Consider the following 15,587-nt stretch of genomic DNA (forward strand, 5'->3'; position numbering starts at 1 on the left):
TTGAAAGGTGAAATCACTGCCCTCCCCGCTACATGGGATCAGACACCCAGGGAAGTGAATCTCCCTGGCAACGTGGAATATGACTCCCGGGGAGGAATGTAGACCCGGCATCGTGGGATGGAGAACATCTTCTTGACCAAAAGGGGGATGTGAAAGGAAATGAAATAAGCTTCAGTGGCAGAGAGATTCCAAAACGAGCCGAGAGATCACTCTGGTGGGCACTCTTATGCACACTTTAGACAACCTTTTTTAGATTCTAAAGAATTGGGGTAGCTGGTGGTGGATACCTGAAACTATTAAACTACAACCCAGAACCCATGAATCTCGAAGACAGTTGTATAAAAATGTAGCTTATGAGGGGTGACAGTGGGATTGGGAATGCCATAAGGACCAAACTCCACTTTGTCTAGTTTATGGATGGATGTGTAGAAAAGTAGGGGAAGGAAACAAACAGACAAAGGTACCCAGTGTTCTTTTTTACTTCAATTGCTCTTTTTCACTGTAATTATTATTCTTGTTATTTTTGTGTGTGTGCTAATGAAGGTGTCAGGGATTGATTTAGGTGATGAATGTACAACTATGTAATGGTACTGTAAACAATCGAAAGTACAATTTGTTTTGTATGACTGTGTGGTATGTGAATATATCTCAATAAAATGATGATTAAAAAAAAATAAATTAAAAAAAACAAAAAAACAAAAAAACAAAAAAACCAAGCACTGGGTATTTTTAACCTAAGTATTGTTATATGTATGTATATTTTAATTGCACAAGTTAGGAAGAAACAAAATCCATGATATTTCAGTAACTCAGTATATTTATAAAATGAAAAATACTCATCAAAATACACTTTGCACTGGGAAAAATAAATAAAACAGACAAATGGATCTACACAAAGTAAAAATTAACTTTGGTAGACTTCAGTGTGGTACACAGTCCATATTAAACACATTTGCCCTTATTCCCCCAGAGCTGTTCATCTTCCAAATTTTTAAAATATTTTAAATTGTGATTTGATTATGCTGACATCTGTTTTTCATTCCACATCATCTTCAGCCAAGCTCCGAGCACTTACAATTCTCTAATCGTTGGGAGCTCAGTCAGAAGCATCTGAAACACTGGTGGTAGAAGAGTTTGCTGTAATACTTGCAGTAATTGCTATGGCTGTCCACACACAGCAATTGCATTTGTCAAATGGTCCACACCCTTCTCACACCCCCCCTTAGGCTAGTAACTCTTCACCAAGCTGTATTTCTTCAAGGAAAAATTTCTGAACAGCTTCAGTATCTTTAAGGTCAGGTAACTTAGAAAGCCCGGCTCTCTCCTTGGCAAGTTTCTGTTTCTTTCTTCGCTCTCGCAGCCTGTTCTTGAAATTGGGGTCACTCCGTCTCTTGCGGTTGAAGTACATGCAGTACCCGATGAAAAGAGCTCCGCATAGACTGGCGGCGATGGCTCTGTTCCAACCGACCCCGGCTGCCTGGTGTGAAGGGCGACGGTGGTGGCCGCAGCCCGCGAGGAGCCATTGGCCGCCAACCCTCAAGGGGGGCGGCGCAGCTCAAATCTCGTCACATTTATTTTTAAACTTTATTTGATCTTTCACGTCATGGAAGAGTGGTGATTTATTCCCCAAATAAGTTTATGCATGCTAAAAGACTGTTTTTTATGAGGATACATTGCTCCTACTGTTAAAAGTGGTTGCTTTTGAAGAAAGGGATGGAGAGGAAGGGCAAAGAGGATTTCATTTTTCATGTTGTATCTTACATACAGGTTTAAATTTTCTAGCCATATACATATTTGATACTCATTTTATTCTATATAAAGTCATCTAGAGTTATCTCAGCAGAGATGAGTTAATACAAATAAAGAGTTCAGAAGAGTGCCTGGCACATAGCACTTAATAAGTGTTTGCTATTATCATTATAGTCCATTTTAAAATTTTCTTTCTGTATCTCTAGGTTTTAAAAATAACAAATATTTTATTATACATTAGATAAATAAGAACTTGTTCAGAATCAAAGCTTCATATTATTGTTAAAGTGTAACACATTCTAATCCTTGATCTAAAATATAATCTATTGTTGATTCCTTTTTCTTACCCAACATCATATAATCAATAACCCAGAACACTTTAAAAAAACGAATCTTCTTAAAAGGTAAAGGATACGGAAACACAAGTACAAAAGTATAGGAGAGAGCCGCCCAAGAGAGAAAGGAAATGAATGAATGAGTTATGAGTTTTCAAGGAATACATATTCTACTTTCTACTACTTAGCAACCACAAAGTATCAAAAATAAAAAAAGGAAAAAAAAAAAAAACAAGGAAAAAAAAAAGATGCAGTGCCCCCTTGAGGAGCCTGTGGAGAGTGCAGGGGTATTCGCCTACCCCACCTCCATGGTTGCTAACATGACCACAGACATAGGGGACTGGTGGTTTGATGGGTTGAGCCCTCTACCACAGGTTTTACCCTTGGGAAGACGGTTGCTGCAAAGGAGAGGCTAGGCCTCCCTATGGTTGTGCCTAGGAGCCTCCTCCCGGGTGCCTCTTTGTTGCTCAGATGTGGCCCTCTCTCTCTGGCTAAGCCAACTTGAAAGGTGAAATTACTGCCCTCCCCCCTACGTGGGATCAGACACCCAGGGGAGTGAATCTCCCTGGCAACGTGGAATATGACTCCCGGGGAGGAATGTAGACCCGGCATCATGGGACGGAGAACATCTTCTTGACCAAAAGGGGGATGTGAAAGGAAATGAAATAAGCTTCAGTGGCAGAGAGATTCCAAAACGAGCCGAGAGGTCACTCTGGTGGGCACTCTTACGCACACTTTAGACAACCCTTTTTAGGTTCTAAAGAATTGGGGTAGCTGGTGGTGGATACCTGAAACTATTAAACTACAACCCAGAACCCATGAATCTCGAAGACAGATGTATAAAAACGTAGCTTATGAGGGGTGACAATGGGATTGGGAAAGCCATAAGGACCACACTCCACTTTGTCTAGTTTATGGATGGATGAGTAGAAAAATAGGGGAAGGAAACAAACAGACAAAGGTACCCAGTGTTCTTTTTTACTTCAATTGCTCTTTTTCACTCTAATTATTATTCTTGTTATTTTTGTGTGTGTGCTAATGAAGGTGTCAGGGATTGATTTAGGTGATGAATGTACAACTATGTAATGGTACTGTAAACAATTGAAAGTACGATTTGTTTTGTATGACTGCGTGGTATGTGAATATATCTCAATAAAATTATTAAAAAAAAAAAAAAAAAAAAAAAAGAATTGGGGTAGCTGGTGGTGGATACCTGAAACTATCAAACTACAACCCAGAACCCATGAATCTCGAAGACAGTTGTATAAAAATGTAGCTTATGAGGGGTGACAAGGGGATTGGGAAAGCCATAAGGACCACAGTCCACTTTGTCTAGTTTATGGATGGATGAGTAGAAAAATAGGGGAAGGAAACAGACAGACAAAGGTACCCAGTGTTCTTTTTTACTTCAATTGCTCTTTTTCACTCTAATTATTATTCTTGTTATTCTTGTGTGTGTGCTAATGAAGGTGTCAGGGATTGATTTGGGTGATGAATGTACAACTATGTAATGGTACTGTGAACAATCGAAAGTACGATTTGTTTTGTATGACTGCGTGGTATATGAATATATCTCAATAAAATGAAGATTAAAAAAAAAAAAAAAAAAGACATAATGCTGAGCAAAATAAGCCAGGCACAAAAAGAGAGATATTGTATGTTACCACTAATGTGAATTCTGTGAAAAATGTACAATGTTTTATACTGTAGAATGTAGGGGACCTAGAGATACCAATTAGTGGAGGGGGAATGATAATCTAATAAGAACAGATAAACTATGGAGGGTAATCTCAATGTTATGGGAATGCTCAGGAATGATTATGGTTTGTAAACTTTCTTGGATATAGTAAGATCATGTTGGAAGCAATAGAGTTATTTTAGGTTTTTTTTTTCTCTTATTCCTTTGTTTTCTTAGGGGTTGTTAATTTTCTTGGGGTATGGTAGGAACATGTTGGAAGCAATGTAGTTATTTTAGATTATTTGTTTTTCTTACTCCTCTGTTTGGACATGGTTTATTAATTTTCTTGGGGTATGGTAGGAACATATTGGAAGCAAAGTAGTTATTTTAGGTTATTTGTTTTCCTTAATCCATTGCTTTGTTTGAAATGTTGTGGGGTTTTTTTGGTTGTTGTTTGCCTGTTTGTTTTTAATTTTTTGATAAACAAAGTTAAAAAATTGAAAAAAAATCAGTAGAAAAATGGGAGTAAAAACTAAATGACAAATAGGGTGGGATGGGGGGATGGTTTGGGTATTCTCTTTCCACTTTTATTTTTTATTCTTATTCTGATTCTTTCTGATGTAAGGAAAATGTTCAGAAATAGATTGTGGTGATGAACGCATAACTATATGATCATACTGTGAACAGTTGATTGTATACCATGGATGACTGTATGGTTTGTGAATATATTTCAATAAAACTGAATTAAAAAAAAAATGTAAAAAAAAAAAAAAAAGAATGTGAATGCTCCCTTTACTTTCCTTGAAATAGACTTCCTCCCTCTCCTGGGTACTCTTAGTGTAGGACTTAAAATAGGTAATCCTTTGTACTAGGCTGCTTTGAATTAATTGCTTCTTACCCAGCTTTAGCTCTCCACAAACTGCTTCTGCCTCCAGGGCAAGTTCTGGGAGGAGAACCCAGAGAGGAATTTCCTAGTTCAGTTTTTCAGACTGCCCCCTGACAGACTGGCACCTACATAGAGGTGCCACAGTATGTGCATAGGGGTTACTCTGCTTCCTCCAGAGCAGGGTCAAGGACCTACAACTGAGCAGACTGGATCCACACTGCATGGGGGAGTGGGGTGGGGCATCAGAAAGGGCATAAATTTTCTTTTTTAGGGTAATGAAAATGTCCTAAACTTGACTGTGATGATTGCACAAACTTCATAAATACACTAAAAACCATTAATTGTGCACTTTAAATAGGTACTTGCAAGCTATGTGAATTATATCTCAAAGATGTTTAAAAAAAAGATGACTCAAGAAGTGTTTGGGAGGTAAGACCAATAGAATGTATTAACTGACTAGTTAAAGGTGTGATGGAAAAGGAATAAATCTTGAATTTCTGGCTTGGGTGACTGGATGGACCACTGCGTTGCTACCTGTCTTTCCTACCCTTATGAGATCATAAATATAAACAGAAGAGAAGATTTGGGTGAAAAGTAAGTTCCATGTCAGATATTTTGGGTTTGAGATGTCTGTAGGATATCAAGATGAAATTGACTAGTAGAAAGTTGTCGTGAGATGCCTCAAGCCTAGGGAAGAGAACTGGGACTGTAGATTTGAGTCATGAGTATATAGGGGATAGTAAAAACCATGAAATTGGATATGACTGCTTGAGGAAAGAATATCCAAGTGAGCCAAGGATGAAACTCTGGGGGAACACCTGCATTTTAGGAGCAGGCTAAGGATAAGGGTCCAAAGAAGCTAATGGAGAGGGAATAGTCTAGTAGAAGACATGGAGAACAAGAAGAGAGCACAGCCAGAGGAAGAGAGTTTCACAAAGAGGAGTAGTCTACAGTAGTTCTACAGAGTAGCCCATTGTGAACTGTTTACCTCTCTACAAGAAGATAAGGAGTTTGCACCAGAACGTAAATTGACTATTTCCTTCTTCAAAAAGTCTGGCCAAGAAAAAAAATGCTAGTTGAATATAATGCCGTCTGTGACATAATTGACAGAGGCAGTGCATGACAATACATAACAGAGCAACCAGCAGTTGTATAGCATTCACTTATATTCTTGGTGAACAAATGAAACCTTAAAACATATCAGACTTTAATTTTCATGGTGTGCTCTGTTTTCCATTCTTTGATGGAACTCCTCTGTTTTCCTTTTTATTTTCACTTAAAATATATTCTTCATCCTTTAATTAATAAAGAAGGCTAGTGGTAACCCTTCCCCTCAATTAACTATCTAGAATATATAACAATTCTATAGGAAGGTATATTAGCAAAACAACAACAACAAACAAACAAACAAAAAACAATACTTCATTCTTCTCCGTCCTGGAAAAAATGTAAGGCAGATTAAAGAGATCACCTGTGGTTGGAACATTTTAGGTGATACTTTCCACAGATGAAAGTATGTACTTTCTGAGCCTTTAACTGATTTACTGAATTTCTCACAGTGGATTTGCAAAAGTTATCCTCCATGCATTTTTTTTTTTTCTCTTTAGGAAAACTGTTTCACTGAACTGTATAAAGCTAAAAGTAAAAAATTCCAAAAAAAAAAAAAAAGATTATATTTTCTTGGGTACATTTGTCTCTAAATGTAAAACGAACAAACAAAAGCAACCACCTGAATTTCATCTAATCTCTTCATTCCTATAAAAATAGTAACAGCTAAACGTTTCTCAAGGAGGAAAACGTCTGTGCTTGATGTCAAAAGTTACTCAAGTGAACCAAATAACTCTTTCCCACAAAACTAAAGCATCTCTCTTATCCATAACTGAAACCATGCAAACACAGTCCAGTATAGTGGAAAAAGCACTGGACTGATCAGGTGTCCTAGATCCTAGTTCTGATTGATCCTCAACTAACTGTGGTAAACTCACCTCATCTGTAAAATGAGGAGATGTGGTCAGATAATTACTAAGGTCCTCTCAAGGTGCAAAAATCTGTGATCCTTTCAACATTATAAAAATAATGCAGAAGTCAGTGAAATTCCAATTAGAAAGTACTGAGAGAACAAACTCACCAACAAGCAACTAAGGAACAATTTATTCTGACAAGAATTTTCTAACATATCATCACCATCCCCTCCTGTTTTTTTCATCCTCAGGCAACTGAAATTACTAAGACTTACCCATTAGATTGGCCAACTAGCTCCACTGCTTGAAGAGGATTAGAATAAAGATGTCCAACTGATTCCCAAATAGATCAGTTCCTTTGTTTCATAACCAAGGACTGTACTCTCAAACCATTGGTTTAAGTTATTTGTTAAAAGAGTGCTCTATTTAGAGAGTGGTTCTCAACCGGGGCAATTCTGCCTGTTCTCCCTGGGACATTTATTTAACACTGTCTACAGACATTTTTGGTTGACACAACTGGGGGCTGACACTGGCATCTAGCAGGTCGAGGCCAGGAACACTGCTAATTCTACAATGTACACAACAGCTCTGCACAACAAAGAAGTATCTTGCCCAAAATGTAAACAGTGTCAAAGTTGAAGTACACTTGTCTAGAGCGTGCATTTTCAACAGGGGTGTGTGTGTGTAAAACATCTTACTTTTTATGTAGAAAGGACAGATAAACATATATTAACCAACAGATATATGGCATATCTATGGCATTAAAATTTCATGGGGGAGAGCGATTAGGGAAAAATAATGTCCAAAAAGGTTCCTTAGGAAGGAGATAATGAAAAAAGGTTGAGAAACATAGGTCTAAAGAGGGAAGGTGGTATGGCAAAGTCTATTACTGTAACTGATTAAATAATGATCAGATTATTTAGGGAAGTCTATACTAAACCTAATGGAACTATAATCAATTATTAAAAACACTAAACTTCAACGAGGTCATCGGACAGACACTACATTATCTGGTGGGATGAAAACTGAAAGCAAGGAGTGAATTTATTTTCCTTTTAAGATCTTAAATAAACTGGAAGTCATCTTGGTAGAGGAGAGCAAAATTCAGAAGCTGTGATACCCTGAGTTAAGAAGACAAAATCAGAATCTGCTGAGGGAAGCAATGAAGAACCCTGGTATCAGTCTCCACCTTTTATGGATTTAGTCTCTAGCTGACAGAGCTAAAAGCAGAATAAATGTTGAGGACCAGCTTCCACCATGAGCTTCTCAGCAGAGAAGAACGGGGAGAGTACGAGGATTTTTTTTTTTAATTCATTTTTATTGAGATATATTCACATACCATGCAATCATACAAATCATACATTCAGTTGTTCACAGTGCCATTATATAGTTGTGTGTTCATCACCAAAATTAATTTTTGAACATCTTCATTACCACACACACAAAAAGAATAAGAATAAAAAATTAAAGTGAGAAAGAACAATTAAAGTAAAAAAGAATACTGGGTGCCTTTTTTTTTTTTTTTGCTCCCATTTTTCTATTCATCCATCCATACACTGGACAAAGGGGAGTATGGTCCCTATGGCTTTCCCAATCACAATGTCACCCCTCATAAGCTAAATTTCTATACAATCGTCTTCAAGATTCAAGGGTTCTGAGTCGTAGTTTGATAGCTTCAGGTATTTACTGCTAGGTATTCCAATTCATTAAAACCTAAAAAGGGTTGTCTACATTGTGCGTAAGAGTGCCCACCAGAGTGATCTCTTGGCTCCTTTTGGAATCTCTGCCACTGAAGCTTATTTCATTTCCTTTCACATCCCCCTTTTGGTCAAGATGTTCTCCATCCCACGATGCCGGGTCTAGATTCCTCCCGGGGAGTCATATTCCACGTTGCTAGGAATATTTACTTCCCTGGGTGAGAGTACGAGATTTTAAGTCTAGAAAAGAGACGACTACCTCAGGAATCCCAGAAACACCACTGCTCTCGCCTCGAACAGTCCCCGGAAATTCAGCTGCCGTGGGCTAGCTTCCTCTAGGGTCCCCCTTACTCACCTTTTTGATATTGGATTTGGAGGCGGGATGAAAGTCCTTCTTGCACATGAAGTTGGCAAATGATTTCCCCATGTCGGACTCCGAGGTGTGGAAGGAACACCCCTGAACTGGGAACAACGTAAACAAACTATTTCTCTTAACCGGAACTGCGCGCCAGCGGTAGCGGGAACTTCCGAGGTCAAAGGTAATTACCCGAGACCTCGGCACCAGCACCCCGGCACCACCTTCAGAGCTTGTATCTAAAGGTAAGATTATTGATGCCGCGCGGTAGCGCGGCATTAGTAATGAGTTGTAGGGGGCACGGCCGAGGGTAGCGAGGGACGAGCGACCGAGGCTGATCGGTCAGCGTTAACCCTTTAGGGTTAACGCTCCGCATCTCCCACAATGCGGCCCCGTTGGTTACTGTTCCGTAGGTCGCATTACGAGATGGCAGAGAGGCCAAAGCGTGAGCAACCTTGTGGGAGATGGTGTTTTACGCTGAATAACCCCACCGAAGAAGAGAAAGCGAAGATAAAAAGCATCGATGAACACTGCAAGTATTTGGTCGTGGGATTAGAGCATGGCTCAGAGAATCACACAGAGCACTTGCAAGGGTTTGTGAATCTGCGTAAAAAACTGAGACTTTCTGGCGTAGAACAATTGATTTCTGAGAGAGCACACTTTGAGAGAGCGAAAGGGGATGATGCTTCTAATAAGCGGTATTGCAGTAAAGAATGTTTGTTTCACGAATTTGGCGAGCCTCAATTTTCAGGTAAAAGAAATGACTTACATGATGCTGTACAGCGGCTGCGCGAGACCAAGAGCTTGACGACCGTTGCCAAGGAGTTCCCGACGCAGTATGTCCGTTACCACCGCGGTTTCAAAGAGTTATTGTTAGTTCTTCCGGAGTGTCAGCTGAACCGTGATTGGAAGACCGAAGTCATGTGCTGGTGGGGCCCCCCCGGATGTGGCAAGAGCCGAACCGTGAAGGACCTTGCACCTGAGGCTTACTGGAAACCGCGGGGGAAGTGGTGGGACGGCTATAACGGTCAAGAAGATGTTATTCTTGATGATTTTTATGGCTGGCTCGCTTTTGATGATCTGTTAAGATTATTAGATAGGTATCCACTTAGAGTGGAGACTAAAGGAGGGACTGTGTCCTTCCTTGCTAAGAGAGTTTTTATAACTTCTAACAAGAGCCCAGCAGAGTGGTATAGCAGTGAGTTTTGTTTAGACGCATTATATAGAACACTGACAAAGTTACATTGGTTTGATGGCAATGCCTTTATTGATCCTCCAAACTTTGTATTCAATCATAAAATAAACTTTTAATTTTGACAAAGAGCTTTTGTTGCCCATGCAGCTTCATTTGCGAACTCTGTAGAAGGCTGAACTTCGAGGTTGAACTCCTTAAAAGCTACATACATGTCAATATCATATTGTATAGCGTAGTTAGTAGCCATAGCCTCCCTTAGTGTAATTGTCATCCCATTCCAGGGTTCGTCTATCCCATGTTGTGTAGCTAGCCACACTGGTCCCTTTACAAAGTATGGAGATAATACGTGAGTCCCCGTTCCCACTACTGTGTTTAGATCAGGTTTAGGCCTAATTATTCGTGTAAAGCCCCGGTTAGTGTGCCATGCCTTCCTGCTTGTCCTGTTCTTTAGTGGATCATATGTGTAAGGCCCATCCTTGTTTTCTCCTGTTGACTTAGGGTCTAGGCATGTTTGTATGTCCCCTTTCCCTGTGTCTTGTCCTAGTAAATCTAAAGCAGTGTTTCCCCAAGAGTGTTCAGCGTAGGTCTCTAGGCTCGATGGGTCGTTTGGACCTAGAAAAGTAAGCATGTTATTAGTTGAAGCCTTCGTTCCTAAGTCCCAGGGTCCCAGGAAGTGGAAGTCGCAACTTGCCCGGGCATGTTCCATACCTGTAGACCAGAATGACAAAATAGGGTGAGAGGTTCCCGGCTTCATTGGGTCATCCCTTTCCTCTGATGTCCCAGATGCATCCTTTTTCCATTGAATCGTACCTTTGGTGGGCATTACAGTTGTGTGGACTTTGGTATCAATCACCCTGCCTTTGACGACCACCTTCTTAATTGTGTAGAACTGGAAGGGGGGAACATAAGTCCCACCACCTGGTACTTTTGGGAGAAAATCAGACACTTTAAATGAGAGATGATCAAGGTGCCATCCAAGAGTGACACCAGAGGGGGGCCATTCCGGGGGGGACTTGTCTTTGAAGGACTGGGCCTGTGGCCAGCATGTGGTTACTGTTTTTCTGAGTCTGAAGTGGTGCACATTAAGATGGCTTCTGATCCTTCGGGGCACCCGTACTTGATGCCTGCGTCTGTAATGGCGCCTCCGTCTAAAATGGCGGCGCCCTCTGTAGCGTCTTCTGTAACCATGGTGACGCCTGTAAAAAGAGGAAGTGTTCCGAGGTCTCGGCTTAACACTTTCCGACAGCTTTCGTCTTTGCTAACTGTGCTTGCGGCTTCTCTTTCCCTTCGGGAACCAACATCCAGGTAGCAAGCTCGGACAGATCCTAGGTCAGGCGAGGGGCGTGCTCTGGGGGAGGGGCGTGCATAACTGAGGTAGGAATGAGGAAGACCCGGACTGCGGCTCACTGGCTCGGGGTCCGACGGGGGCGGGTCGCAATTTGGGAGCCGCCGGGTCGGGTGAGGGCGGTGGGGTGGGCCAAGGCTCTTCTGCGAGAGATTCTTGAAGTTCGAGCTCTTGACTTTTTGTGAACTCTAACTTGAGTTACATAAACTTTTCTGCACCGTTTTTCTCGTCTGCGTTATGGCGACGGTAATTGTCCTAACAGTAATGTGAGGATCTAACGGTGTGATGTTTCTGAAAGCGCTTGTGAACTATAAAGCACTTCACAAGAGCAGTTGTCTATTTTTTTCCTAGCTGCAGGGTGCCTGGCCTAGAAAGATCTTCAGTAAACATTTGTTACGTGTTGAGTATGTGCTAGGAGTTAGTAAAGGCTTGCAGGATTTTCCCTCCTCCGTGGGTTAGATGCCTTTCTAACTAGATGCAAGTTTGCTTAGCTTCCCCTAAATCCCAGTTAGATGGTCTCAAGTCCCGCAGTGCATTTTGATGGCCCTAGAATTCCAGGGTTTTGAGTGGGCGTGGCTGCTACTGCTGTAGGGGAACCACCAAACAAGTCTCCAGAAGCTATCAAAGAAAGTCTTTTGTGAGAAATTCACTGTTCTGCCAAATAATAACATTAATAGCTTACATTTGAGTGTCTGAGTATGTTCCGTGCGATGTACAGAACGCTTTACACATTGTCGTTTAATTTTCGTAACAGTCCCTTTTGACAGTTTTTATTTTACCAATGAGGCAAAAGACAAAGAGAGAGAGATTAAATAGCCTGCCCAAGGTTATGCAGGAACACAAATAGAATGAGATCCGGGGCATAAAGGTCTAAATACACACAGAAAAGAACAGAAGCAATGGTGATGTCTCTCTTCCCATGATTGAGGAAAAGAAAAGTCTTTAGGAGCTTCAAACTGAAGTTTATCTTTCTTACTTGAGTCATTTTGTTTTTTTAATTAAACAATTACTAGATTTAAATTTTTTTTTAAAAATTATATATTTGTGTAGAGAAAGCCATTCTAAGGCTTCGGCATTATAAAATAATGGAAAGAAGAGAACTTTGTAAAACTGTCTATTCTGGAAACAAAATTATGAGACACTTAGGTGTTCTACAAAAATTGAGGATTTAAAATTTTCCGAATTGTAAATTGACATAACCTAGATATTAAATTTTACCATCAAGGTTTACAAACTGTGTATGTAAACTTCCTCCTGGAAATATTAGGAATTGGGAATTTTATTGACATCTTTTTAATGTTTGCCAAATCAGTGAGCCTGTTTCAAAATTTGAGTCTTATCAGTATTATAATCTGCGTGTATTCTTCCCCAGTTTAAAGGAACCCCCCTCTTCCGTCCTTTGGAGAAATACTAGATACTTAAGATTTTTTCTATGAGTTACAGCATTGAGACTACAAAGCTTAACAAGATACACTGCCAGCCCTCAAGGATCTCACTGTCTAGTAAAGGGATTCATATGTACACACATACAATAGAGTATGGTATTTACAGTAGTAGAGCTAGTCCAGGGGGTCCCAGATATGAAATAGTAAAAGGGGCTTCAGAAGAGAAAGATCCTGAGGATGAATTTGATCTATAGACTAAGAGAAGAAATTACTTCTCATTGCCATTTTCTTATTGATTACTGTAGTACAAGATTGATTCCCAAGCCATTTTCTTATTGATTTTTGTACTATATTATATAAAGTTTAAAACTTTTATGAACCCCTTTATTAGATATAGCAGTGATATTATACCGCTTGGTCATCAAGTAAAACTTTTTTTATATATTTAAAATTCTTTTTCTCTTTTTATTTTGAAACTGCTGTATGATTTTTAGATTAAAAGAACATGGAACCTTGTTCCTGTGACACTTTCGTGGCATTACCTCCAGCAACAGTTGAAAACAGGATTATTTTTGGAAAAAATTCAGATAGACTCTGTGATGAAGTACAAGAGGTAGTTTATTTTCCTGCTGCAGCTCATAACTTAGGAGAACATCTTAAGGTAAGGGGAATATATGTTTTGTTAGCAACAGGTTGCTTTAAAAATATCAAATGGTTATATCATTATCTAGCTATAGAAGTTAAAAATTTTTTAAATTAAATTCAAAAAATAATTTGAAACAAAAGAAGACTTCTGGTCTTTTATTTCTGTGGTTTAGGGGAAAGCTGAAATAACAATAATTGTTAATTCTTTGATCAGATATTTGAATATTTTCCATATGCGAGCATGCTAGATAGGACAAGGGATTTATAGCCTGCTGTTATGGCTAAAACTCTTTCTTCCAGAAGTTTAGAGTCTAGTAGAGGAATAGGATGTTGTTTTAGGCTGCTAGGCTGCCAAAATGCAATATACCAGGAATGGGTTGGCTTTTACAATGGGGATTTATTAGCTTAGAGGCCTTGAAAATGTAGACATCATCAAGATGATACCTTATTCCTAAAAACAGGCTGCCAATGATCCTGGACTCCTCTGTCAGATGGCAAGGCACAGTGCGGCCTCTTCTCTTCCTGGTTTCATTGCTTTCAGCTTCGAGCTTCTGGGGCTTTCTCACTCAGCTTCTGTGTCTGTCTTTTTTGTTTGTCTGAATTTTATCTTCTTATAAAGGTCTCCAGGAAGAAGATTCAGATCCACTTGAGGCATGCCTCTACTGAAATAATCTAATCAAAAGGTTCTACCCACAGTAGGTTCACACCCACAGGAATGGTTTTTGGAGTCCATTCAGCCTGCAAACCATCACAAATGTATATGCAACTAACCATATTACAAAGTAGAATGTATTAAGTACTAACTTTCAGTAAGAGCAACATGCTCTGTGAGAGCAGAGGAGAAAGATCAATTAATTCAGTCTCGGGATCAAGGAAGTCTTCCCCAAGAGGTGGTATTTCAACTGGCATTGATGGACAAACAGGATTCTTATTGGTTTAGAATAGAAAAAGTCCCTGGGAATAACTTTAGTTTTATGACACAAGGTGGTATTTCAGCTGGCATTTGATGGACAAACAGGATTATGATTGGTTTAGAAGAGAAAAAGTCTCTGGGAATAATTTTAGTTTTATGACATATCAAAAAAGGCCCAGTTTGATATTATGAAAACGTGTTTTATATAGTCATTTGGTGGTATACATATTAATTAAAGAAACCTTAAAAAAAATTTAATTTTAAAAATCATTGAACATGGAACTTAATTTGAAAGTTTCATATGTTTTTATGGTTAAGTTTTACTTTTTGGATTTTATTTTATTGCTATTCTAATATAAAATGTAGTAAATATTAATGTTTTCTATATACTTGTTCATTTCTTTTTTCTTTTGCTGAGGCTGTTTATTTATCTAGGATACCATTTCTACTTCATCTCCAAATCCGTCTTACCCTGTAAGCGGGTAGTTCTCTTTCCTTTCACTCCTATGGACATACCTGATGGACAACTTCTACATGTGGCATGGGCTTTTTTGACAATACCCTTGGTATTTAGCAGCTACTATATGTGTAATTCTTCCACTAGCCAAGAAACACTAGACATTGAGGTTGAGAATTTCTTTCTTAAACAACTCATATACATCTTCCTTTAAAAAATGTTTCAAGATTTTAAAAATTAAAAACTATCACTCTGTCTTCTAAGCTTCCATAGCACCTTATCTGCACTTTCCTTCATGGCCCTTATACTTTATGTTTTGTTGCATCTTAGTTAATGTACAAGTCTTAGTCTCTTGAAAGCATGATCTATATTTGATTCATCTTTGTAGCTGACATATGTATCTCTTAGCAGAATGCTTAATAATAGGAGATGCTTAGCAAATGTTTGAATGAATGAATGATTGAGGGTCAATTCTGAATATGTGTTTTTTAAATTTCAGTTTTATTGAGATATATTCACATACCATGCAATGATCCATGGTGTACAATCAGCTGTTCACAGTACCATAATATAGTTGTGTCTTCATCACCCCAATCCATTTTTGAACATTTTTTTTATACCAGAAAGAATAAAAAACAAAAGTAAAAAAGAACACCCAAATCATCCCCCCATCCCACCCCAATCTTCATTTAGTCCCTGTCCCCATTTTTCTACTCATCCATCCATACACTGGGTAAAGGGAGTGTGATCCACAAGATTTTCACAATCACACTGTCACCCTTGTAAGCTACATAGTTACACAATCGTCTTCAAGAGTCAAGGCCACTGGGTTGGAGTTTGATAGTTTCAAATATTTACTTCTAGCTATTCCAATTCACTAAAACCTAGAAAGGGATATCTATATAGTGCATAAGAATGCCCACCAGAGTGACTTCTCAACCCCATTTGAAATCTCTCAGCCATTGAAACTTCATTTTGTTTCATTC

General features: G+C 39.1%; 3 protein-coding genes and 1 pseudogene across 7 annotated transcripts in view; 2 read left to right on the forward strand and 2 right to left on the reverse strand.

Annotated features, from left to right (window-relative positions):
- Positions 1 to 9,468, reverse strand: part of CIR1 (corepressor interacting with RBPJ, CIR1) — a 52,730-nt gene extending 43,262 nt beyond the window's left edge. The window contains exon 1 of one of the 2 annotated variants that reach the window (XM_037848617.1): positions 8,662 to 9,468. In XM_037848617.1, coding sequence (XP_037704545.1) covers positions 8,662 to 8,940 — 279 coding nt within the window. In that variant the 5' untranslated portion in view covers positions 8,941 to 9,468. The remainder of the gene's footprint in view (positions 1 to 8,661) is intronic. The other variant, XM_037848615.1, reaches the window with a different exon arrangement.
- On the reverse strand, positions 729 to 2,103 carry LOC119544491 (annotated as a pseudogene).
- On the forward strand, positions 8,853 to 10,200 carry LOC119543674. The gene is made up of 2 exons (XM_037848622.1): positions 8,853 to 8,906; positions 9,075 to 10,200. Exon 2 carries the CDS (start codon positions 9,088 to 9,090, stop codon positions 9,970 to 9,972), a length of 885 nt encoding a protein of 294 aa, XP_037704550.1. The 5' UTR covers positions 8,853 to 8,906; positions 9,075 to 9,087; the 3' UTR covers positions 9,973 to 10,200.
- An 852-nt stretch (positions 10,201 to 11,052) lies between these two features.
- SCRN3 (secernin 3) overlaps positions 11,053 to 15,587 on the forward strand; it is a 41,878-nt gene continuing 37,343 nt past the window's right edge. For 2 of the 4 annotated variants that reach the window (XM_037848618.1, XM_037848621.1), the window contains exons 1-2: positions 11,053 to 11,161; positions 13,081 to 13,247. In XM_037848618.1, coding sequence (XP_037704546.1) covers positions 13,092 to 13,247 — 156 coding nt within the window. In that variant the 5' untranslated portion in view covers positions 11,053 to 11,161; positions 13,081 to 13,091. Of the gene's footprint in view, positions 11,231 to 13,080; positions 13,248 to 15,587 lie in introns of all 4 variants that reach the window. The other 2 variants (XM_037848619.1, XM_037848620.1) reach the window with 2 other exon arrangements.

This window comes from Choloepus didactylus, chromosome 9 (assembly GCF_015220235.1).
Source record: "Choloepus didactylus isolate mChoDid1 chromosome 9, mChoDid1.pri, whole genome shotgun sequence".
NCBI lineage: Eukaryota > Metazoa > Chordata > Mammalia > Pilosa > Megalonychidae > Choloepus > Choloepus didactylus.

Bases quoted from the DNA above. Each gene is read 5' to 3' on its own strand.
- LOC119543674 (XM_037848622.1), top strand. From the start codon at position 9,088: ATGGCAGAGAGGCCAAAGCGTGAGCAACCTTGTGGGAGATGGTGTTTT.